Source organism: Ascaphus truei, chromosome 2, assembly GCF_040206685.1.
Source record: "Ascaphus truei isolate aAscTru1 chromosome 2, aAscTru1.hap1, whole genome shotgun sequence".
In the NCBI taxonomy this organism is placed as follows: Eukaryota; Metazoa; Chordata; class Amphibia; order Anura; family Ascaphidae; genus Ascaphus; species Ascaphus truei.
The window spans coordinates 359,754,640-359,780,870 of NC_134484.1; the positions used below are offsets into that span (position 1 = coordinate 359,754,640).

At 49.2% G+C, this 26,231-nt stretch overlaps 1 protein-coding gene across 6 annotated transcripts in view; it reads right to left on the reverse strand.

Moving 5' to 3' along the window:
• Positions 1–26,231, reverse strand: part of ZNF385D (zinc finger protein 385D) — a 382,863-nt gene that overhangs the window by 21,243 nt on the left and 335,389 nt on the right. For all 6 annotated transcript variants that reach the window (XM_075586934.1, XM_075586935.1, XM_075586937.1 and 3 more), the window contains one exon: positions 11,605–11,783. In XM_075586934.1, coding sequence (XP_075443049.1) covers positions 11,605–11,783 — 179 coding nt within the window. The remainder of the gene's footprint in view (positions 1–11,604; positions 11,784–26,231) is intronic.

Below are 26,231 nucleotides of genomic sequence, written 5' to 3' on the forward strand. Positions count from 1 at the left end.
TAAAAATTGAGCAAATAAGAGGTGAGTTTATCTCGAGGGAGACTCTGCCACTTTTTTAACGATTATTGGAATCCATACGTCTCCTATTACAGAGAAAGAAAAAACACAATATCCTATGTGTTTGTAGCAGTCCAAAAAAAAGATCTCTAGATGAAAAGTAGCCCGATAATCTATTTCATTGAATGGATTAATGCCCCATAAATATATAATAAATCATAATGCTAATGATATACAGTATATGAGCAGCGCGGTACACTTGGGGCTTATCGAGACTTGCACAGCCATTTCCTTTGCCTGTGACTCTAGTTGTGAGCGATCTAATCCCCAGTCGCGTTTTAAAACTATGGATGGCGAAAATCGGTGAGGGTCCAGAGCAACGGCAGAATATGCGTGTACAACTCGGAAGTGCAAACTGTCTGGGGTAAAAATATGAAATACAAAAAACAATCAACAAAATAGTATAAATCTGTGTTAGACCATATCAAAATGCTTGGTTATTGCACCAGAGATTGTCAGATTATGCATTCTTCATGGATACTTTTTTGTATTGCTGCATGAAAATATACTGCCCCATGATAATCAGGCTTTACATATATTCAAACTTCTCATATGACCCAATCTTCCTCCAAAAAAGAGAGAACAGCTCCTCAAAAGGGAAAGATTGAAACAGGAGAACATAGTATAATATCAATTACCCAAATAGGGAAAAAAAGGATACATTTGCACTCACAAAACTTCCAATAAAATAAAAAAAACTCTGAGTGTGTTATGGCACCCAGCTCCAAATGCCTGTATCACTTTCCTCCAGCTGTTAAGCCTCAGATCAGTCTGCGTATCATGACTTCTCGATCTTCTTCATTTCTGGTTTCGGGAGTTCCTCCAAGTTCCGTATGGTGTCCTCTAAGTGACGAAGCTTTCAATTTCCATTTCACATAGATTTACACTAATTTGTCGCTAGTTTTTTATATTTCATATTTTTAGCCCGGAGAGTTTGTGCTTCAAAGTTGTACACGCAATATTATATTGAACAGAGGAGACCGTTATTTGAAAGCAGCATCTTGTATAGGGGTTGTATTTACATAGTTACATACTGTAGTTACATAGTTGATGAGATTGAAAAAGACATACCTGCTTGTTCTATCAAGTTCAACCTACAGTATGCTAAATTTGGATGACAGGGATTTCTCTTATATCCCTACTTACAGTATATTGATCCAGAGGAAGGAAACAAAAAAGCATGGTGAGCATCGATGCACGCATCACCACTCCAGTCACAGAGAATTCAACAATCAAGCGGTTGGTCATGGGAACATAAGGGTTCACCAGTCACTTTAAGAGGCAGAGTTTCCAGTTCCCTCGGATAAGCTCATTTTTAATGTCTTTTTTTTTGTACATGTGATACCCACCTTTTATATGTGTAGCCATGTGCAAAATTGGTGTACATATCTCTTTCATGCTGGCAGTAATCCTGGTAAGTATGCAGGGTTGCCAGTAACGATCATGGAGGTTTGCCCTCAAACCCTGGTGAGGTGTCATATGTCCCAAAGGAAGTGACAACATGCTTGGTGTCCACCCTTAGTGACATCAGAGATGTGCCTGTTCCTGAGGTGATATAAGACACAGCACTGACTAAAGCTGGTCTGTTCAGTTGAGTTGGTGTGCTGCCTCTGTTCAGTGAGAGGCATGTGAAGGTCTGCAACATTGTTGCATTGGTCTCATGCTAGCTGTGAGTCTGTGCAGCTCTGAGCAGAGAGACAGAGAAGCTGTTGAATCTCCCTAAGGGGAGAGGTGGAGAGCAACTCTATTAGAGAAGAAGGAACCTTCCAGATGGAGTGCAGCAAAGGAATGAGCGGCTAGACTGCAGGCTGTGAGGGGCAGCTGGCCCATACCACCATGCCAATAAAGATGCCCTGTTCAAAGACAACCCCACTGTGTGAGTGTGAAGTTACTCTCCAGTGGAAGGCACCACCAAGAAGGAGTTCCTCATCAGAACCATCTTCCTGCGAACGCAGAGATCCTGATGAGGTGGAGGCGCTGCACTGGATATAGGTAGGACTCGCACACACTACCTCAGCTGCCTGTCTGGGTTGACATTCCCCACACAACATCATGCGGGAGACTCAGGAGTCCTGTTGCCAACAGGTGCACCACCAGACACGACCATGTAATGGGGACTGGTTAGACCACAGGGGTCAATGTGAGATTGGGTGGGTCAGTCAGGTCAGAAAATCCGTTACATTTGGAGGCACTGCTGATAGACCTGTCAACAGGACAGGCTTTTGCTAGGCACACTGGGAAACAGGAGAGTGTATGCTGCCACTTTATGCTGTGTTGGGACGGAGCCTAGGGGTAGTCAGGGGGCTGATGGAGTATTGTCAGCTCGCAGGGACGACCTAGGGGCCAGAGAGGAGTTGGAGGTTTGGAGAGGGGCTATAGCTGTCCTAGTCACCTTGAGGCAGTGCTAGTGATAGGATGCCTGAAGGGATAGCCTGTTAACGAGGTCAGGAATTCTGGACAGGGTCTGCGCTAGGCTAGCCAACAGTAGGTAGACGCCCAAGTACTGCATGGAAGAGCCAGAATACTCTAGCCCATTCCAGACCACTTACCGAAGGGAGCACAGACTGGGAGGAAGGAGATACAGCAGACACAGGAAGAGTGAGCCTAGCCTGAGGTAGTGAAAACACGAGTCAGATCTACATTAGGTACACAAGGTGGTGCACAAGGCATGTTTATTGTATCGGTGTGGCAACTGCCCCGCAGAGAGGAGCTCCATGTACAATCAGAACGAACACAATAACCAAATGGCGACCGCAAAAATGGAGGATCCGCGTGGTGCGGATCCTCCATAATGGCAGACGGAGGCCGATGGAGAGAGCGCACATGGCGTGTGTGCGGGTGAAGGGCAAACTACAGAAACGACTTTTGCGAGCCTGCTGTGGAGCGGCGCCAAGGCTGTGGCCGCGCTGTTTTTGTCCTGTCTAGGACCTAGGGGTACTACCCCTGAGGACATTGAGGAGGACATTGTAGTGATGTGTGGGGAACATGATGGATTTGCTTGTCAGTCGGCGTACAAACAATCAAAAGCTACCTCAACTGTTACAGAGATTGACAGTGCAAACCAAAATGGCGGCTCCCGCTTCCCTGGGAGACCGCGTGGGCCAGTTGCAGATAATGAATACAATACTGGACTTGCAGAGAGTTGGCCAGGAGTGGCGCCAACAGGAAAACCCCACCCTGATGGGGGGTATGGCGCGAAAGCTGAAGCCGCGCCCTCATGGACTATGATTAACTCAGCCCCAGTGCTGGGTCACCCGATAAATCTATGGGATCTCCCCCTAATCTCAACCAGGGGGAGTGGTTTCCAATTATGCCCCTTGGGCATGAATCCAGCGGAGCAAGGAGCTGGTGAACTGGCCGTACTCTTACAGAAAGTAGTTCCTGTAATCAGTGGTGCCCGCGGAAAAGAGGACAAGGATTTTGCAAGCAAGGTGGCTGCAGGAAATTGGGCGGGATTGGCGCCAAATAAGGAGTTACGCTCAGGTTTCAGTGGCGTGAAATCGGAGGCCGCGCCCCCGAGGACTGTGAAAAGTTCAGCCCCTGTGCCGGGGCATCCAATAAACTTGTGGGACCCTCCCCAAATATTCACCAGGGGGAGGGGTCTCTATCTCTGCCGGGCGAGACCCGAGTTGTCTGAGGGAGGAGCTGGATATGAGCTTCCTGTCCCTCAGTTGCGAGGAGCTGGTGAACAGGAGAGACCACTGTGCAAAGTGTCTCCCGTAATCAGCCCTACAAAGAGCGAGATGGACATTGGGGTATATCCCTATTCATTGCCAGGAGGCTTCCTGGTAGACAAGGCTGGGGACAAAGAGACATTGCGGTGCCTGTGCATGCAGTGCAGGTTGCCCGGTGGAGAAGCCAGCACAACAGCTATGTACCCCCAATGTGACATCCACTACTTAGGGGCCGTGCAGCCCTTTGTACCAGGGCAGACCATGGAGGCGGGAGCGGACACAGCCAAGCTGACGGCTGAAGCCTCACCCTTGGTCAAGCAAGAACCAGTTGATCCCGGAGAATGGGGATCGCTCCTAATGATTGCGATGGAGTCTGAAGAGAGAGGGGTCTAAAACCGCGGTGAGAATCTGGAACATCACCGTCGGTCCCCTATGGGAGTGCCACTCCCTGAATCGGAGTTCGACTCCTCGGACGAGGAGCAAGCAACCCCGACGACGGTGGTGATGCGCCTACCGGCGGACCACTACAGCGGTGCTGGGAAAGAATCGGCACTTACAGTAGAGGCAACTCTTATTCGAACAAAAACCAGTGGCAATTCCCCAAAAAACCCAGGAAACACCCAGGTACATTCTGAATACATGCCTTAAACTTTCCTTAAACTAGCCCCAGCATTTCTGCATTGATTAATGGCCTATCAGATTAACAGCGGGGGTCCCTGGCAGTCCCATTCAAACTGAATTGGAATGCCAGGGATCCCTGCAGTGTTAATCCTATGGGTCGTTAGTCAATGCAGAAATGCCTTAAACGTGCCTCAAACTAGCCAGAACATACCCAGCACATACCCAGAATGTAACCCGGCTAGTTTACGGCAAATGTTAGAATAAACGTTGCCTCTACTGTACCTGTGTCGATGGCGGAGGAAGAACCATCCCGAGCCGACGGAGCGGTAAGCAACATCCTTGCCCTCCCCAGGCGGCGGTGGTGGCAACGGCGGAGAGAGGCCTGGCCCAGGCCCGGGCAGAGTGGCGAGCAGAACCATCACTTCCGGCGGCGGACGTCATTCTGGAGGAAGAGGTTCCGGTGGTGAACCCAACGCAAGATGGCGGCGAGTCCCACGAGATCCATGACATCATTTCCGGTGGGCACAGCGGAACCGGATGGAACAAGGACACGAGTGAACCGGAGTGCTAGTCCGATGGTACCGGGCAAGGTAGCGAGAAGTTGTGGGTCGTAGCCCCGCGTATGCCGGCAGTGTTTCCCTATGCCCAACCCCCGGCCATAGTTAAAACCCCTGCCCCTGTCACTTTTTCCTATGGGTCCCAGTCTAGTCAAGGGTTGTCTGGGGAGTCCCGAGCCACTTCTGAAGAACGGACTGGGGAAAATCTGGACTGGGGTGACTGTTTTACCTCTGATGAGGGATCGGGGAGGGAAATGTCTATGCCAAGAATGTCATCCAGCACTAATGATAACAATAGTACTGTTAGTGTAAGGTGTAAGCCTAAGAGCATTGGGTCCAATTCTGGGGATTTAGGTAATGTCGCTCATATTGTGCCTATTGCCCGGGGAACCCCCTATGTACCTCCAGTGTCGGCAAGAGTTGCCAGGGATTGCCAAAAGCTATTACTTTATTTTCACCATCCATGGGAGGGAGAAATTGAGTTCGAAGTGTCAGACAAGAAGTGGCGTAATCAAGAAAAGATGGCTTACATCTCCAGGAGATGCCTTGGGGAAGTGTATGGGCATGATCCTCTCAGCCCACTAGCATCCATGCCAGAATTATGGGCTGATTGTGGGTGTCCAGTATGTCACCCAGAGGGTTATATCATTGCTGCTCTAAACCCAGTGGACCATGCTGTGCCCAGGCCACCTTAACAGGGTATGGTAGTACCAGTAATGGATACTCCATCAGGGAGTAATCCTGGTTGTTACACATCTACGTTAGGATGTATCTGTTATTATGTTTATGATGAAAAGATATGTACTGTGATATGTATTGTTATGTTTTGCAGTGCTACCTGAAGGAAGGTTCCGCAAATTTAGATCCCAGCCGGGTTGTTGGGTTCCACCAGGGGGAGAATGTAGCCATGTACAAAATTGGTGTACATATCTCTTTCATGCTGGCAGTAATCCTGGTAAGTATGCAGGGTTGCCAGTAACGATCATGGAGGTTTGCCCTCAAACCCTGGTGAGGTGTCATATGTCCCAAAGGAAGTGACAACATGCTTGGTGTCCACCCTTAGTGACATCAGAGATGTGCCTGTTCCTGAGGTGATATAAGACACAGCACTGACTAAAGCTGGTCTGTTCAGTTGAGTTGGTGTGCTGCCTCTGTTCAGTGAGAGGCACGTGAAGGTCTGCAACATTGTTGCATTGGTCTCATGCTAACTGTGAGTCTGTGCAGCTCTGAGCAGAGAGACAGAGAAGCTGTTGAATCTCCCTAAGGGGAGAGGTGGAGAGCAACTCTATTAGAGAAGAAGGAACCTTCCAGATGGAGTGCAGCAAAGGAATGAGCGGCTAGACTGCAGGCTGTGAGGGGCAGCTGGCCCATACCACCATGCCAATAAAGATGCCCTGTTCAAAGACAACCCCACTGTGTGAGTGTGAAGTTACTCTCCAGTGGAAGGCACCACCAAGAAGGAGTTCCTCATCAGAACCATCTTCCTGCGAACGCAGAGATCCTGATGAGGTGGAGGCGCTGCACTGGATATAGGTAGGACTCGCACACACTACCTCAGCTGCCTGTCTGGGTTGACATTCCCCACACAACATCATGCGGGAGACTCAGGAGTCCTGTTGCCAACAGGTGCACCACCAGACACGACCATGTAATGGGGACTGGTTAGACCACAGGGGTCAATGTGAGATTGGGTGGGTCAGTCAGGTCAGAAAATCCGTTACATTTGGAGGCACTGCTGATAGACCTGTCAACAGGACAGGCTTTTGCTAGGCACACTGGGAAACAGGAGAGTGTATGCTGCCACTTTATGCTGTGTTGGGACGGAGCCTAGGGGTAGTCAGGGGGCTGATGGAGTATTGTCAGCTCGCAGGGACGACCTAGGGGCCAGAGAGGAGTTGGAGGTTTGGAGAGGGGCTATAGCTGTCCTAGTCACCTTGAGGCAGTGCTAGTGATAGGATGCCTGAAGGGATAGCCTGTTAACGAGGTCAGGAATTCTGGACAGGGTCTGCGCTAGGCTAGCCAACAGTAGGTAGACGCCCAAGTACTGCATGGAAGAGCCAGAATACTCTAGCCCATTCCAGACCACTTACCGAAGGGAGCACAGACTGGGAGGAAGGAGATACAGCAGACACAGGAAGAGTGAGCCTAGCCTGAGGTAGTGCAAACACGAGTCAGATCTACATTAGGTACACAAGGTGGTGCACAAGGCATGTTTATTGTATCGGTGTGGCAACTGCCCCGCAGAGAGGAGCTCCATGTACAATCAGAACGAACACAATAACCAAATGGCGACCGCAAAAATGGAGGATCCGCGTGGTGCGGATCCTCCATAATGGCAGACGGAGGCCGATGGAGAGAGCGCACATGGCGTGTGTGCGGGTGAAGGGCAAACTACAGAAACGACTTTTGTGAGCCTGCTGTGGAGCGGCGCCAAGGCTGTGGCCGCGCTGTTTTTGTCCTGTCTAGGACCTAGGGGTACTACCCCTGAGGACATTGAGGAGGACATTGTAGTGATGTGTGGGGAACATGATGGATTTGCTTGTCAGTCGGCGTACAAACAATCAAAAGCTACCTCAACTGTTACAGAGATTGACAGTGCAAACCAAAATGGCGGCTCCCGCTTCCCTGGGAGACCGCGTGGGCCAGTTGCAGATAATGAATACAATACTGGACTTGCAGAGAGTTGGCCAGGAGTGGCGCCAACAGGAAAACCCCACCCTGATGGGGGGTATGGCGCGAAAGCTGAAGCCGCGCCCTCATGGACTATGATTAACTCAGCCCCAGTGCTGGGTCACCCGATAAATCTATGGGATCTCCCCCTAATCTCAACCAGGGGGAGTGGTTTCCAATTATGCCCCTTGGGCATGAATCCAGCGGAGCAAGGAGCTGGTGAACTGGCCGTACTCTTACAGAAAGTAGTTCCTGTAATCAGTGGTGCCCGCGGAAAAGAGGACAAGGATTTTGCAAGCAAGGTGGCTGCAGGAAATTGGGCGGGATTGGCGCCAAATAAGGAGTTACGCTCAGGTTTCAGTGGCGTGAAATCGGAGGCCGCGCCCCCCAGGACTGTGAAAAGTTCAGCCCCTGTGCCGGGGCATCCAATAAACTTGTGGGACCCTCCCCAAATATTCACCAGGGGGAGGGGTCTCTATCTCTGCCGGGCGAGACCCGAGTTGTCTGAGGGAGGAGCTGGATATGAGCTTCCTGTCCCTCAGTTGCGAGGAGCTGGTGAACAGGAGAGACCACTGTGCAAAGTGTCTCCCGTAATCAGCCCTACAAAGAGCGAGATGGACATTGGGGTATATCCCTATTCATTGCCAGGAGGCTTCCTGGTAGACAAGGCTGGGGACAAAGAGACATTGCGGTGCCTGTGCATGCAGTGCAGGTTGCCCGGTGGAGAAGCCAGCACAACAGCTATGTACCCCCAATGTGACATCCACTACTTAGGGGCCGTGCAGCCCTTCGTACCAGGGCAGACCATGGAGGCGGGAGCGGACACAGCCAAGCTGACGGCTGAAGCCTCGCCCTTGGTCAAGCAAGAACCAGTTGATCCCGGAGAATGGGGATCGCTCCTAATGATTGCGATGGAGTCTGAAGAGAGAGGGGTCTAAAACCGCGGTGAGAATCTGGAACATCACCGTCGGTCCCCTATGGGAGTGCCACTCCCTGAATCGGAGTTCGACTCCTCGGACGAGGAGCAAGCGACCCCGACGACGGTGGTGATGCGCCTACCGGCGGACCACTACAGCGGTGCTGGGAAAGAATCGGCACTTACAGTAGAGGCAACTCTTATTCGAACAAAAACCAGTGGCAATTCCCCAAAAAACCCAGGAAACACCCAGGTACATTCTGAATACATGCCTTAAACTTTCCTTAAACTAGCCCCAGCATTTCTGCATTGATTAATGGCCTATCAGATTAACAGCGGGGGTCCCTGGCAGTCCCATTCAAACTGAATTGGAATGCCAGGGATCCCTGCAGTGTTAATCCTATGGGTCGTTAGTCAATGCAGAAATGCCTTAAACGTGCCTCAAACTAGCCCAGAACATACCCAGCACATACCCAGCACATACCCAGAATGTAACCCGGCTAGTTTACGGCAAATGTTAGAATAAACGTTGCCTCTACTGTACCTGTGTCGATGGCGGAGGAAGAACCATCCCGAGCCGACGGAGCGGTAAGCAACATCCTTGCCCTCCCCAGGCGGCGGTGGTGGCAACGGCGGAGAGAGGCCTGGCCCAGGCCCGGGCAGAGTGGCGAGCAGAACCATCACTTCCGGCGGCGGACGTCATTCTGGAGGAAGAGGTTCTGGTGGTGAACCCAACGCAAGATGGCGGCGAGTCCCACGAGATCCATGACATCATTTCCGGTGGGCACAGCGGAACCGGATGGAACAAGGACACGAGTGAACCGGAGTGCTAGTCCGATGGTACCGGGCAAGGTAGCGAGAAGTTGTGGGTCGTAGCCCCGCGTATGCCGGCAGTGTTTCCCTATGCCCAACCCCCGGCCATAGTTAAAACCCCTGCCCCTGTCACTTTTTCCTATGGGTCCCAGTCTAGCCAAGGGTTGTCTGGGGAGTCCCGAGCCACTTCTGAAGAACGGACTGGGGAAAATCTGGACTGGGGTGACTGTTTTACCTCTGATGAGGGATCGGGGAGGGAAATGTCTATGCCAAGAATGTCATCCAGCACTAATGATAACAATAGTACTGTTAGTGTAAGGTGTAAGCCTAAGAGCATTGGGTCCAATTCTGGGGATTTAGGTAATGTCGCTCATATTGTGCCTATTGCCCGGGGAACCCCCTATGTACCTCCAGTGTCGGCAAGAGTTGCCAGGGATTGCCAAAAGCTATTACTTTATTTTCACCATCCATGGGAGGGAGAAATTGAGTTCGAAGTGTCAGACAAGAAGTGGCGTAATCAAGAAAAGATGGCTTACATCTCCAGGAGATGCCTTGGGGAAGTGTATGGGCATGATCCTCTCAGCCCACTAGCATCCATGCCAGAATTATAGGCTGATTGTGGGTGTCCAGTATGTCACCCAGAGGGTTATATCATTGCTGCTCTAAACCCAGTGGACCATGCTGTGCCCAGGCCACCTTAACAGGGTATGGTAGTACCAGTAATGGATACTCCATCAGGGAGTAATCCTGGTTGTTACACATCTACGTTAGGATGTATCTGTTATTATGTTTATGATGAAAAGATATGTACTGTGATATGTATTGTTATGTTTTGCAGTGCTACCTGAAGGAAGGTTCCGCAAATTTAGATCCCAGCCGGGTCGTTGGGTTCCACCAGGGGGAGAATGTAGCCATGTACAAAATTGGTGTACATATCTCTTTCATGCTGGCAGTAATCCTGGTAAGTATGCAGGGTTGCCAGTAACGATCATGGAGGTTTGCCCTCAAACCCTGGTGAGGTGTCATATGTCCCAAAGGAAGTGACAACATGCTTGGTGTCCACCCTTAGTGACATCAGAGATGTGCCTGTTCCTGAGGTGATATAAGACACAGCACTGACTAAAGCTGGTCTGTTCAGTTGAGTTGGTGTGCTGCCTCTGTTCAGTGAGAGGCACGTGAAGGTCTGCAACATTGTTGCATTGGTCTCATGCTAGCTGTGAGTCTGTGCAGCTCTGAGCAGAGAGACAGAGAAGCTGTTGAATCTCCCTAAGGGGAGAGGTGGAGAGCAACTCTATTAGAGGAGAAGGAATCTTCCAGATGGAGTGCAGCAAAGGAATGAGCGGCTAAACTGCAGGCTGTGAGGGGCAGCTGGCCCATACCACCATGCCAATAAAGATGCCCTGTTCAAAGACAACCCCACTGTGTGAGTGTGAAGTTACTCTCCAGTGGAAGGCACCACCAAGAAGGAGTTCCTCATCAGAACCATCTTCCTGCGGACGCAGAGATCCTGATGAGGTGGAGGCGCTGCACTGGATATAGGTAGGACTCGCACACACTACCTCAGCTGCCTGTCTGGGTTGACATTCCCCACACAACATCATGCAGGAGACTCAGGAGTCCTGTTGCCAACAGGTGCACCACCAGACACGACCATGTAATGGGGACCGGTTAGACCACAGGGGTCAATGTGAGATTGGGTGGGTCAGTCAGGTCAGAAAATCCGTTACATATGCTCAATTTTTTAATACATATTACACTATGAGAGCAGTAAATCCTGCTTAAAGCTGCAGTTCATGCAATATCCGGCATGTGTGTTTTTTTTTTAATAAATCAGTTCTGTAGTAAGAAAAAATACTTTTAGCTTTTTCTGTTTTAAAAAAAAACAAATTTGAAAGACCAATTTTCTTGTATTCTATTTTAACAAGCATGTTTGTTCCTATAGCAACCATTTACATTCCCCAAATCTAAAGATGTCGCCAAACTTCGCCGATCAATAGACTGAGAACGAATTGACCGGCAGCTATGCAGTTCTTTAGGTAAGTAGAGATTGCCCACCTGAAACTATTAAAGTAAAAAAAAAAAACGGGAGCTTGAACTGCAGCTTTAAGTGTTTTTTTGTTATGAATAATGGTTGTTAACTTGCAGTAAGTTAACATCACATTAAATAGGCTAACAAAGCTTAATAAATCTGGGCCTGCATGTTACATTATTAGTCAGTCCAGGTATAATTTATTCTAATCTATATTTGTAATAAGTTTTAGCAATATTCTTATATTTTACCTAGAGAGTAACATACCTGTTTTAGTTGTGTCTCAGAGTTAACATGAACATCACATATTTCACAGTGAAATGTTTTGTTTTGTAAGCCTGTGTTTATCTTGGTAATAGGTCCTCTGCCCTTTATTCCTGCCCGGGGAAATGCTTTAATAGTTCCACTTCCATTTCGAGCTTCCACCATAGTTTTGTGCTTTGTCCCTGCAGGTATATAAAAAAAAAAATGAATAAAAATAGACCAGCAAGTTATCATCCACATATTTTTCCACAATGCAGGCATTTCTGACATTTAATGGGTTAAGTGGTGAATAGAGTGATTTATATTGCATGCAACTGTTTATTATAACAGGGCCATTGCATGTAAACACAGGCACTTTAAAGCAAACTGTAAAACTTTGGGACCTTCGTGAACCATATATATTGAAAGTATCTAACATTTTCATATACAACTCCTTTTAAAAAGATGCGAAATTTTGAACCACAAAACAGCCAAAGAACAGTTTAAAACATGAATCTATTCTATCTAGATTTGCTATGTAACTGGAACCAAATAGTCAATTGGTGCATGACTGCAGAATTCATTGGATAGGGGGAAAAAATAGTTTGCCAGCAATTTTCCTGCTGGTGAATGATCCAATCAGTTATGGAAATTTTACTGGAATGAAAAAGTGGATCAAATATGCATCCATTGACATCATCACACTGATTTGATTTCTTTGCAATTACTTTTTACATGTGAGGTAGAAAATGTGAATGTTTAAAATCTCTGGAATTTAAAGGCAAATTGGAATAAAAATAGACCAAAAAAGTGGGAAAAAAAGGTGATTTACCAAGAAAGAAAGCACAATAGATTTTTTTGATAGAGGAAATATATGGCTGTGCCATCTAACTGAACTTGTTACATTTATTATTTTCACTTACTCAGAAATGTTGGAATGATAGGGAGAAATATTTTTTGGCAGGATAAACAAGTACTTTTTTCCTTAAATAGGCCTCTAGCTGAAGTTAGAAATATTATTAATGATTTGTTCCTTAACACTGTTCAAGTGCTTGTGCTTTGAGATGGTGAAAGTAACAGTGTCTCTTTACATTTTAAAATTATGAAAAATACAAAAATGTGTAAACAAAAACAACATTATGATTTAGGCAAGATCTGCAAAGCTTATTACAAAATCAGTGCAATGCCATCAAACAATATATGTAATAAAATGCTTATGAAAGCAGCAACGAATTTGACTAGAGATGTGCGAATGTCCTCAGAAGTGCTTTGCAAAATGTTTCACATATATTCCATACATTTCGCATTATTCTCAAAATGTTTGAAAACGTTCACACTGCTAGAAAATGAGAGAAATTTTGCAATTTTGCCAAATTTTTTTTTGCCAATATCAACAAAAATAAAAAAAAAATCTGCATTTTGCAAGATTTTAATAAAAGTTCACACAAATGGTAGTAAATAGTAATAGATAGTAATGGGCCAAGTGACCTTGCACATTGATAGAAATCAGTCAACTGACACCCACTCTACCTCTTAATTAGGTTGGAAGGTGGGTAGGTGCCCCAGGGGAAGGTAAATACAAAGCAAGGAAAGAACCATAGCCAAAAAGCTTCTCCACTGGGTGGAGAAATTGGCAGGAAAGCCTTTACTCTAGTTAAGTGCACTCGGTTATGCATTTGTGTGTATTATATATTCACACACTTGTCTATCTATTTAGTAGAGACTGTTTCTTATATACTCTGCTCGGATAGAGTAGTCTAAATTAACTGTTACAGTGCTGGTGATGCCGGTGCTGGTTAAGAGTTCTCTATGTTACATGATAGCTAAAATGAGTAGTACTTAGAATGTCCACTGTTCCTGATTAAGTGGTTAAATACCATGAATGTACTTTGCCTGGTCAATTACCAGTTAATTACATGTGAAATTGAAAACAAAACAAAAAATGTCATGGCAAATTTCTAAAAATGTACAGGCATACCCCGCATTAACGTATGCAATGGGACCCGAGCATGTATGTAAAGCAAAAATGTACTTAAAGTGAAGCAAAACCTTTTTCCCACTTACTGATGCATGTACTGTACGCCAATCGTCATATATACTTGCATAACTGATGTAAATACGGCATTTTTAACAGGCTCTATAGTCTCCCCGCTTGCGCACAGCTTCAGTACAGGTAAGGAGACGGTACAGGCATACCCCGGTTTAAGGACACTCACTTTAAGTACACTCGCGAGTAAGGACATATCGCCCAATAGGCAAACGGCAGCTCACGCATGCGCCTGTCAGCACGTCCTGAACAGCAATGCCGGCTCCCTACCTGTACCGAAGCTGTGCGCAAGCGGGGAGACTATAGAGCCTGTTACAAATACGTTAATTACATCAGTTATGCACGTATATGACGATGGCAGAACAGTACATACATCGATAAGTGGAAAAAAGGTAGTGTTTCACTTTAAGTACATTTTCGCTTTACATACATGCTCCGGTCCCATTGCGTACGTTAATGCGGGGTATGCCTGTATTGCTGTTTAGGACATGCTGACAGGCGTATGCGCGAGCTGCCGTTTTCCTATTGAGCGAGATGTACTTACTCGCGAGTGTACTTAAAGTGAGTGTCCTTAAACCGGAGTATGCCTGTATAGATCAATCTGATATGTTGTTTTCTTCTATGACTATGGTTGTAGGATATTTTAAATGAAATGCTAGTCTATCTTTGAATAAACCAGAAGTGTGTAATGGCAGATGAATGAGAAACATCACCATGTCTGTAGTTAAATATTCAACGATGCAGACATAATTTTAAATGTTCAGCATGTTAAAAAATTCACAGAATTGTTACATAAAAGCATTTGTTTGCACACTGTTAGGCATTATTTAAGCAGAAATCTTTCTTAAATGCACACAGAGTTAACCCATTCATTGCCTGTGGATCCAGAAGTTCATTTGCAGCAGTGCTGTTGCTTATTGGTCGACATTTCCCTATGAAATTGATTCAATTTATGAATGGAGAAATCTTGGACCTACAAAAAGCTGACTGATACCAGGCACTAATTGATACTGTATGTTGTGCTGACAATACCAGACAGAGTTTTTTGTAGGTCAAATCATTCTTCTTTCCTCTATGCTCAGTGGCATTGGGTAATGAATCACAGTTGGTAAGAATGGACCTGGTATGTGTGTGTGAAAAACGACTTCTTTTAAAAATTGTATTATTCAGCTAAATCACCTATATTTTCTTATACTCATTGGGGGTCATTAATTAGATTGTGATTGTGGCACTATTAAATATAAAAACTCAACCTGAAGTCAATTGGAGTTACTTTGTCATAGTTTTGATCAGCACTAGAGATGTGTGACACTGTCCCAATTGTATTTCAATATTATTATATATTTGCGTATATTTACGGGGTTAAAAAATAACGAAAATTAGTCTGTAGGATTCTGCAACATTTCTCAAGACTGAGAGATCCAGACCCTGAAGTGGGATTTGAGGGGAAAGGAAGCGGGAGATGTGGAGGAAGGAGATAGAAAGTGTTCTTCATACAGAGATACATTGGAATTAAAAGTCAATTTAAATATACAAATGAGCTAATTTAAATATGAAAAATTGTCTTTTCCTAGGTATCTTTCCACATTTTGTATAGATTAGTGTTTTGGGAGGTATATAAGTTAATGGCTACTATAGTATACTATAGTATACTAACTAGGTGTCAACCTTTCCCTGTCTTTCTTCTCCCCCTACTATCCCCACTCTCCCTCTCCAGCAAAGGCCGTTTCAGGGTTTGGAACAAAAACAAATTCAGATTAAACCAAGGGTCAATTCAGCATGGTTCAAAAACCGCTGCAAAAATCTCTAATCAGTACCATCATAGCTTAATGAAAAATCTTCATAGAACATGCACAACATTTTTAAATTTTTCAAGATTCGAGATGTTTATTAGGTCCCTGTTTTTTAGAATTAGGATTTTTATGTTCCAAATCAGATTTTTATTTTGTGGTTAGTGCTCATCAAAAATTGTGGTCAAGCCTTTTTTGCCTTAAAAAAATGGTTTAATATCGCACAATGCCATACAGTATCTCTAATTTTCTGCTTTCTGCAGTCAGAATAAATATAAATTTAGACATACACATACAAAACCCAGACCCAGATATTATATATGTTATATGTACAGTATATATTTACTTATGTCAATTGGAGTTCTACTGGGAAAATGACCTTAAGTACTGTATACTACAATAAACAAAGGAGCCTCAATGCACAACCAATATGACAAATATAGTTCATTACTATATGTTTTTTCTATATTATCTAGTGTGTGTGTCAGTCAGTCAGTGTGTGTCAGTCAGTCAGTGTGTGTCAGTCAGTCAGTGTGTGTCAGTCAGTGTGTGTCAGTCAGTCAGTGTGTGTCAGTCAGTGAGTGTGTGTCAGTCAGTCAGTCAGTGTGTGTCAGTCAGTCAGTCAGTCAGTGTGTGTCAGTCAGTCAGTGTGTGTCAGTCAGTCAGTGTGTGTCAGTCAGTCAGTGCGTGTCAGTCAGTCAGTCAGTGTGTCAGTCAGTGTGTGTCAGTCAGTCAGTGTGTGTCAGTCAGTGAGTGTGTGTCAGTCAGTCAGTCAGTGTGTGTCAGTCAGTCAGTCAGTGTGTGTCAGTCAGTCAGTCAGTCAGTGTGTGTCAGTCAGTCAGTGTGTGTCAGTCAGTCAGTGTGTGTCAGTCAGTCAGTGCATGTCAGTCAGTCAGTCAGTGTGTCAGTCAGTGTGTGTCAGTCAGTCAGTGTGTGTCAGTCAGTGTGTGTCAGTCAGTGAGTGTGTGTCAGTCAGTCAGTCAGTGTGTGTCAGTCAGTCAGTCAGTGTGTGTCAGTCAGTCAGTCAGTGTGTGTCAGTCAGTCAGTGTGTGTCAGTCAGTGAGTGTGTGTCAGTCAGTGAGTGTGTGTCAGTCAGTAAGTGTGTGTCAGTCAGTGAGTGTGTGCCAGTCAGTGAGTGTGTGCCAGTCAGTCAGTGAGTGTGTGCCCATCAGTGAGTGAGTGTGTGCCAGTCAGTGAGTGAGTGTGTGTCAGTCAGTGAGTGAGTGTGTGTCAGTCAGTGAGTGAGTGTGTGTCAGTCAGTCAGTGTGTGTCAGTCAGTATGTATGTATGTGTGGGCTTCTCCCCCTTCTCTCCTGACTCCCTTCCCCCCCTCTCTCCTGACTCCCTTTCCCCACCTCCACCCCTCTCTCCTGACTCCCTCCTGACTCCCCCCCCTGCAGACTGGCGGTGGTGCGCTAGTGTCGGCGGCGGGTGGGCAGGTGAGGTGCTGCTGAGAGAGGGTGGGGGGTGGTGGGGCAGAGGCGGTGTCGGTGGTGGTGGTTGCCCCCTCCCCCCGCACGGAGCTGTGTCGGCGGTGGGTGGGGAGTTGAGGCGCTGCTGAGAGACGGTGTGGTGGGGCAGAGGCGGCTGTCAGCGGAAGTGGTGTTGTCATTCCCCCCCGTGAGGAGCTGTGTCGGCGGTGGGTGGGGAGGCTCTGCTGACAGAGGGTGGGGGGTAGTGGCTGTGGTGTGTGTGTGTGTGTGAGCGGAGGAGGCTGCTCACGGTGTGCGGTGATGGTCAGAGGCGCACGCGGTCACGATATGAGGAGGCTGTGAGTGTGCGTGTGTGTCTCTTCTCCCTGCCTGGCTCCTCCCTGCCTGGCCCGCAGGCCAATGAGCTGTCCAGCACAAATACAAACACAAACATTATTTCAGTCTTATATATATAGATTCAGATTGGTTCAGAAATTTACTTTTACTTCTTCAGTGCCAAACGGCAGGGCCAGCAACAGTTTTTTGGGAGACCCAGGACAAATTTGAAGAATGGTCCCCCTATACTTTGCTCATCGACAGTTACCATAGTTATATTTTGATCTACTTTGTCCAGTCATGTCTCTTTATTTCTCTTCCACTCCTTTATTTCTTCCTCTTGCCACCCAACTCTTGCATACATTTCATGTCATTCTAACTGTCCCCCTTATGTCTCTCTGTTCTCCCCTCCTCATGTATTTCTCTTCTCCCTCCCTATGTCTCTCACTTGTTTCCAGGTATTTCCCCCTCTGTGCTTTCTGCTGCAGCTCAAGGGTCTGTGCAAATAAATTAAGTGCAGGAAGGGGACTGGTCCCCTAATTCCACTGGGCTTGGGACAGCACCAGTTGTCCCACTCTGTCAGTGGCACTGCTAGATGGTCCTACCACCTCTGTGGCCACTGACCCTCTGGCATGGACAGAGTATGCAACTGCTCTTCACAGTGATAACGTGATCGTTTTCGGGTTCCAGCGGCTGGACTGGAAGTGAAAGGGAGGGTCCGCTCATTCAGGGTAGTTCGCAATCAGCGTTTCCAATCGAGGACAATCCCTACAAAATTAGCGAAGGCCATGACAGTAGAGTGCACGTAATTAGGGCATTTAGGGTTGCACTTTTGATAATAAACGCTGTATGCCATTATTGCACTGAAGGCATTTAGGACTAGCAAGGATAGGTTTTGCAGTAAGCATCCACATGGGAAATAAGTACATAAAAATGAAACTATATTTAAGCTTCTGGTTTCAAATAACAATGGTTTGTACCAAGATACGACTTCATGACTCATTATGGCAATTTATAACATACTTTCTTCATATCTGAGAAAGTGCCAGCAAAACCGCCTAATACCTCTCCACACTTTTTCTTTTTACCACACTCAGACACTTTAGCTCTTGTTAATTTATAACTGCCTGAAGACTCCCTGCAGATTATATATCCTCTGGATACTGAACATACTGTATAACTTTCTTCCCTCTGTCACATGTCAAAAGCTCTGTACACTATATTTTTATCTATGAAAAACTCTCATGTTGGTCCGTTAAAAGTTATTACAACAAGTTATCTTACAACAAATCTGCTATGCTCTGGGACTAATACATGTGCAAGAACTTTGAATAACTGTTATATTCAAATAAATTAAACTAGTTCAAATAAAAGGTATTTTAATAAACACTCATTGGAAAAAAATATGTGAATCACCTATAGTATTTTCAAAATATAGTACTATACTTGTAGTACAGTACCTTTTAACAAACCAATACATTTAAAGAACTGTATGGTAGCACAATACTGCAAGTGTTTAAATTGTTGCACTGAATCACAGATATGGACAGGTTGATTATCCTTTTTGGTCAGTTAATGGGAATAATTTATCTACTTGTAGCGGTCATGTAAAATGCCTACAGTCATCTCTCCTGTTGGCAGTAAGGCCTGGTAAGTGTGGGCATGCCAGCAGTAATTATGGAGGTTTCCCCTCACACCCTGGTGGGGTGCTCTGTGTATGGCTGGGACTGGTCACATGCTCTGACTCCATGGTTAGTGATGTCAGAGATGTGTCAGCCTCAGAAGCTTACATAAGGCACAGCACTGTGTTCTAAAGTTAGTTCAAGTCTGGGAGGAGTTCTAGTTGCTGGTTAGTTCTGAGTTCTGTGAGTGTTGCTGGAAAGCTCTTGTCAGAGCTGAGGAAGGAGTTAAAGTTCTATCAGAGTGTCAGTTATGTTATAGTAACTCCATGGGAGGCTGTGTCCAGGGACCTGGCACAGGACAGTGATTCCTGCGGGAATAGTGAATCCCTGATCTGGGTGACATACCTAACTAAAGGGAGCACTGGCGAGATGAGCGGCTGAAGATACTCCTTGTGGAGGGCAGTTGCCCTGCCGTGTCAATAAAGATGAGTTCAGCCAGAAACCCTCTCGTGTATCTATCAAGAATGAGTGTACAGAGAGGAGCACCACGGAGGAGTTCCTCGCCAGGATCATCCCCTTGCGGACGCAGGGACCCTGGTGAGGTGGAGGCGCTGCACTGGAACTAGGTGAGACTCAGCACACTACCTCAGCTGCCTGTCTGACGGGTTCTCCCCACACACCATCATGCGGGAGACTCAGGAGTCCTGTAGCCAGCAGGTGCACCATATGACATATCCACACTGTAATGGGGTCCGGTTAGACCACAGGGGCCAATGTGAGATTGGGTGGGTCAGGCCGGGCCAGAAATACCGTTACATTTGGAGGCGCTGCTGAGATCAGATCCGTCAACAGGACAGGCTTTTAGCTAGGTCACTTGGAAACAGGGAGAGTGTCTGCTGCCACTTTGTGCTGCGTAGGGACGGACCTAGGGGTGGTCAGGGGGCTGACGGGATATTGTCAGTTCGCAGGGACAACCTAGGGGCCTGAAGGGAGTGAGGGGTCTGGAGCGGGCTATAGCTGACCGAGTCACCTTGAGGCAGTGCTAGTTGGTAGGATGCCAGAAGGGACAGCCTGTTAACTTGGTCAGGAGTCCTGGAGAGGGTCTGCGCTAGGCTGACCAAGACAGGTAGACGCCCCAAGTACTGCATGGCAGAGCCAGCCAGAGTACCTAGCCATTCCAGACACTCACCGTAGGGAGCACAGACTGGGAGGAAGGAGTCACAGCAGACACTGAGAGAGTGAGCCTAGCCTGAGGTAGTGCAACACTGAGTCACACCTAGAAAAGGTACACATGTGGTGGTGCATCTGAGCTAATCTTTATTGTACCGGTGTGGTGGCTGCCCCGCAGAGTGGAGCCTCATGTACGACAACTGTTATGAGAGAGTGGAGGAGCCGCGTGGCGCGGAGAACGTAAAATGGCGGACAGAGGCTGATGGGGAGGGCACCCGTGGCGTGCAACCCACTGAAGAGCAGACTGTCGCTGAATTGTCCTTAACGAGTTTGCTCTGGAGCGGAGCGAAGGCTATGGCTGCCCCGTTTTTATCCTGTATGGGACAGCGAGGGGCCACCCTTGAAGAGTGTGAGGAAATTGTCATAATTGGGGGAGAACCCCGTGAGGAGAGCAAACAGACTGACTTTTTGGGCTTAAAAGCCAACCAAAATGGCGGTTCCCGCTTGCTAGGGAAACCGCATGGGCCAGGCGCAGAAAAAATGGCTGCTGCAGGACTTGCAAAAAGCTGGCCGGGAATGGCGCGAACAGCAGAGCCCCGCCCTGAAGGGGGGCATGGCGCGAAAGCTATGGCTGCGCCGGGATGGACAGTGACTAATTCAGCCCCTGTGCTGAGCCAACCGTTGAGTTTATGGGACCCTCCCCTGATTTCTACCAGGGGGAGTGACTTTCAATTATGGCCTGTGGGGATGCACCCACTGGGCCCAGGGACTGATATCCAGACGGCGCCACTACAAAAAGTAGTTCCGGCCGTGGAGGTGATTTGCAAGCAAAGGTACCTTGTGCAAAAAGCTGCTGCAAGGAGAAGGCGGGAACTAGCCGCGGGAAAGGACTCCAGCTCTGGGGAGGAGACTGGCGCGAAAACGCAGACCGCGCCCACCAGGACTGAGAGAGGTGCGGCCTTAATTAAGGGGCATGATATTCCCCTGTGGGACCCGCCCATTATTGCAACCCCTGGGGGCGGGTTCCAACTCTGTCAGAGAAGGGAGGAGCCGAAGCAGGGAGTGGCGGATCCAGCAACTTCCACCAGTCAGTTGCGAGGAACCACAGAGAAGGAGAGACCTGTACAGGAAGTGACTCCTGTACCAAGAATGGCCTGCTCCTCCACTGTGGGCACTATGGTCTCCACCCAGCCCTACTCAGTGCCCGGCGGGGTGCTGGTGGTGAGGGTGGCCAATACAGAGACGGTAGTCGGGCTCTGCCTACAATGCGGGCTGCCCGGAGGTACAGTGAATACGATGGCACGTTGCCCTCATTGCGGGACTTTGTATCTGTGGCCTATGCCCACGTTCGTCCCAATACAGCCTGCTGACCCCCTGGTGGATGTGACACGGCGCTCTGCTGAGTCCCCGGGCGCGCTGTGGATTAACCGCGCGAGTCCCGGAGACAGGGGACTGGAGACGGTCAAGTCGGCTGGGTCACTGGCCATTGAGGCGGCTGGATTAAACCCCGCGACAGGGGCAAAGAGACTTTCACCCCGCCCCGAGACCCCTAGGTCGGGGCGAGGGGACTACTCTGATGAGGACCTCCGTGAGCTGGCGGTAGCAAGAACGGAGCGGAAAAGACAGACGGGGAGAACGACGCCCCGTGGGGTGAGTGACCGGACGTCACCCGCAGATCGGCGATCCGACCGACGGAGTCCCGCCATCCCAGGACCTGGCGGAGATGGGAGAGGGACGCCTACACCCCTGCGGACGGGTAAGCCAAAAAGCCCCATCTCTTACCTGGTCACAACAGACGGCGAAGCGCTGGAAGGGCCGCGCCAGGCCCAACGCGCACGTGGAGGGACGGCATCACTTCCGGTGGCGACGGCGGAGCAACCGGATGTCGTCGTGGAAGAAGAGATCCCGCATGGGGGTCCAACGCGAGATGGCGACGCTTCCGGTTCCGGGGAGGACGTCACTTCCGGTGGCGACGGCGGAACCCAGGAAGGGGAAGCAGCGACGCTTCGGCGATTGGGGGAAGGCCCCCGACCGCTCGTATTGCCCAGAAAATGGAGAGACGGTGTCAGGACTGAGGAGGGTGAGACATCATCCTTGGACCAGTCTACGGACAGCCAGGAGCGGGTCGTAACCCCGTGGGGTCCCGTCCCATGCCCCTATACCCAACCCCATGCCCTAGCTAATGCCCCTACCCCTATCACACGGTCACCGGGTTCACCGCCCAGCTTGGAACTTGTGGACATACCTTTGGGGGGGGAGGAAAAACGGACTGGGGAGAGGCAGCTCAGTGGAGCTACGGAAGGTGATTCAAGGGGAGGAGGAGAATTGAGGGTGGCGGATACAGCACCCCAACCGGCAGTAAAGGCTCCGGGGTCCTCGAGGTGGTTCAACTCGCGATCTACAAGGTCGTCAGGGGTATTTTCGTTTGATGATGACCGGGAACCAGGGCCTAATCCCTTTAAGGAGACCCGGTGGTGGGCTCCACTATTTGAGGGGTACTCCGCATGGATGGACCGTACTCGGTTCCTCATCCGGCGGGAGGACGTGGTAGATTTCTGGTGGAAAGAGGGAGAGTTTACACCAGAGCAGAGGGACACAGAGCAGAGCTACAGAAGAGGTGGTTCCAGCTGGAGCGTAGGGACATAGCGCCCATGGGTCCGGACACACTGTCAGATCCAGTGGATCCTGATGAGCCCCTATCATGGGTGTTACCTGGGAGGGCAGGTAATGCTGATCTGACCAGGGTCAGTAGGGCAGAGAGGGCTATAATAGTCAAATATAAAAAATCTCATGGGTTGGAGTATCCCTATGTTCCGGAGCCCCTGATGGATGAAATTGAGGACAATAGGGAAACGTGGCTCCAAGAAACTATAGAGCTGTACTTAACCAATAGGGGGAGCGACATTGTAGGTAAAAAGGCGGAAGAAAGAATAGACACCCTGATGCGAGTGTGGAGCATAGGGAGAAATGTTCACAAACATAGGGTGACCTATGTGCCAGAGAGAGGATCACCTAGGCATTATTATGTTACGGTCCTGGATATGGGTAACCGGGAAGTGAGGAAACCTGACCCAGATCACTATTATTAAGGGGGTACTGAGACATTACGCGGGGTCGTGGCTGCTGGTCGGGGCGGGCTTGGCGGATGACTGTATTCATATGTACTGTATTATGAGGAAATTTGTGTGATGTTAATTATGTTTTCCGTTACAGTGTTTCCTGGAAAGAGGTATACAAATTTAGGTCCCAGCGTGGTCGATGGGATTCACCAGGGGGAGAATGTAGCGGTCATGTAAAATGCCTACAGTCATCTCTCCTGTTGGCGGTAAGGCCTGGTAAGTGTGGGCATGCCAGCAGTAATTATGGAGGTTTCCCCTCACACCCTGGTGGGGTGCTCTGTGTATGGCTGGGACTGGTCACATGCTCTGACTCCATGGTTAGTGATGTCAGAGATGTGTCAGCCTCAGAAGCTTACATAAGGCACAGCACTGTGTTCTAAAGTTAGTTCAAGTCTGGGAGGAGTTCTAGTTGCTGGTTAGTTCTGAGTTCTGTGAGTGTTGCTGGAAAGCTCTTGTCAGAGCTGAGGAAGGAGTTAAAGTTCTATCAGAGTGTCAGTTATGTTATAGTAACTCCATGGGAGGCTGTGTCCAGGGACCTGGCACAGGACAGTGATTCCTGCGGGAATAGTGAATCCCTGATCTGGGTGACATACCTAACTAAAGGGAGCACTGGCGAGATGAGCGGCTGAAGATACTCCTTGTGGAGGGCAGTTGCCCTGCCGTGTCAATAAAGATGAGTTCAGCCAGAAACCCTCTCGTGTATCTATCAAGAATGAGTGTACAGAGAGGAGCACCACGGAGGAGTTCCTCGCCAGGATCATCCCCTTGCGGACGCAGGGACCCTGGTGAGGTGGAGGCGCTGCACTGGAACTAGGTGAGACTCAGCACACTACCTCAGCTGCCTGTCTGACGGGTTCTCCCCACACACCATCATGCGGGAGACTCAGGAGTCCTGTAGCCAGCAGGTGCACCATATGACATATCCACACTGTAATGGGGTCCGGTTAGACCACAGGGGCCAATGTGAGATTGGGTGGGTCAGGCCGGGCCAGAAATACCGTTACATTTGGAGGCGCTGCTGAGATCAGATCCGTCAACAGGACAGGCTTTTAGCTAGGTCACTTGGAAACAGGGAGTGTCTGCTGCCACTTTGTGCTGCGTAGGGACGGACCTAGGGGTGGTCAGGGGGCTGACGGGATATTGTCAGTTCGCAGGGACAACCTAGGGGCCTGAAGGGAGTGAGGGGTCTGGAGCGGGCTATAGCTGACCGAGTCACCTTGAGGCAGTGCTAGTTGGTAGGATGCCAGAAGGGACAGCCTGTTAACTTGGTCAGGAGTCCTGGAGAGGGTCTGCGCTAGGCTGACCAAGACAGGTAGACGCCCCAAGTACTGCATGGCAGAGCCAGCCAGAGTACCTAGCCATTCCAGACACTCACCGTAGGGAGCACAGACTGGGAGGAAGGAGTCACAGCAGACACTGAGAGAGTGAGCCTAGCCTGAGGTAGTGCAACACTGAGTCACACCTAGAAAAGGTACACATGTGGTGGTGCATCTGAGCTAATCTTTATTGTACCGGTGTGGTGGCTGCCCCGCAGAGTGGAGCCTCATGTACGACAACTGTTATGAGAGAGTGGAGGAGCCGCGTGGCGCGGAGAACGTAAAATGGCGGACAGAGGCTGATGGGGAGGGCACCCGTGGCGTGCAACCCACTGAAGAGCAGACTGTCGCTGAATTGTCCTTAACGAGTTTGCTCTGGAGCGGAGCGAAGGCTATGGCTGCCCCGTTTTTATCCTGTATGGGACAGCGAGGGGCCACCCTTGAAGAGTGTGAGGAAATTGTCATAATTGGGGGAGAACCCCGTGAGGAGAGCAAACAGACTGACTTTTTGGGCTTAAAAGCCAACCAAAATGGCGGTTCCCGCTTGCTAGGGAAACCGCATGGGCCAGGCGCAGAAAAAATGGCTGCTGCAGGACTTGCAAAAAGCTGGCCGGGAATGGCGCGAACAGCAGAGCCCCGCCCTGAAGGGGGGCATGGCGCGAAAGCTATGGCTGCGCCGGGATGGACAGTGACTAATTCAGCCCCTGTGCTGAGCCAACCGTTGAGTTTATGGGACCCTCCCCTGATTTCTACCAGGGGGAGTGACTTTCAATTATGGCCTGTGGGGATGCACCCACTGGGCCCAGGGACTGATATCCAGACGGCGCCACTACAAAAAGTAGTTCCGGCCGTGGAGGTGATTTGCAAGCAAAGGTACCTTGTGCAAAAAGCTGCTGCAAGGAGAAGGCGGGAACTAGCCGCGGGAAAGGACTCCAGCTCTGGGGAGGAGACTGGCGCGAAAACGCAGACCGCGCCCACCAGGACTGAGAGAGGTGCGGCCTTAATTAAGGGGCATGATATTCCCCTGTGGGACCCGCCCATTATTGCAACCCCTGGGGGCGGGTTCCAACTCTGTCAGAGAAGGGAGGAGCCGAAGCAGGGAGTGGCGGATCCAGCAACTTCCACCAGTCAGTTGCGAGGAACCACAGAGAAGGAGAGACCTGTACAGGAAGTGACTCCTGTACCATGAATGGCCTGCTCCTCCACTGTGGGCACTATGGTCTCCACCCAGCCCTACTCAGTGCCCGGCGGGGTGCTGGTGGTGAGGGTGGCCAATACAGAGACGGTAGTCGGGCTCTGCCTACAATGCGGGCTGCCCGGAGGTACAGTGAATACGATGGCACGTTGCCCTCATTGCGGGACTTTGTATCTGTGGCCTATGCCCACGTTCGTCCCAATACAGCCTGCTGACCCCCCGGTGGATGTGACACGGCGCTCTGCTGAGTCCCCGGGCGCGCTGTGGATTAACCGCGCGAGTCCCGGAGACAGGGGACTGGAGACGGTCAAGTCGGCTGGGTCACTGGCCATTGAGGCGGCTGGATTAAACCCCGCGACAGGGGCAAAGAGACTTTCACCCCGCCCCGAGACCCCTAGGTCGGGGCGAGGGGACTACTCTGATGAGGACCTCCGTGAGCTGGCGGTAGCAAGAACGGAGCGGAAAAGACAGACGGGGAGAACGACGCCCCGTGGGGTGAGTGACCGGACGTCACCCGCAGATCGGCGATCCGACCGACGGAGTCCCGCCATCCCAGGACCTGGCGGAGATGGGAGAGGGACGCCTACACCCCTGCGGACGGGTAAGCCAAAAAGCCCCATCTCTTACCTGGTCACAACAGACGG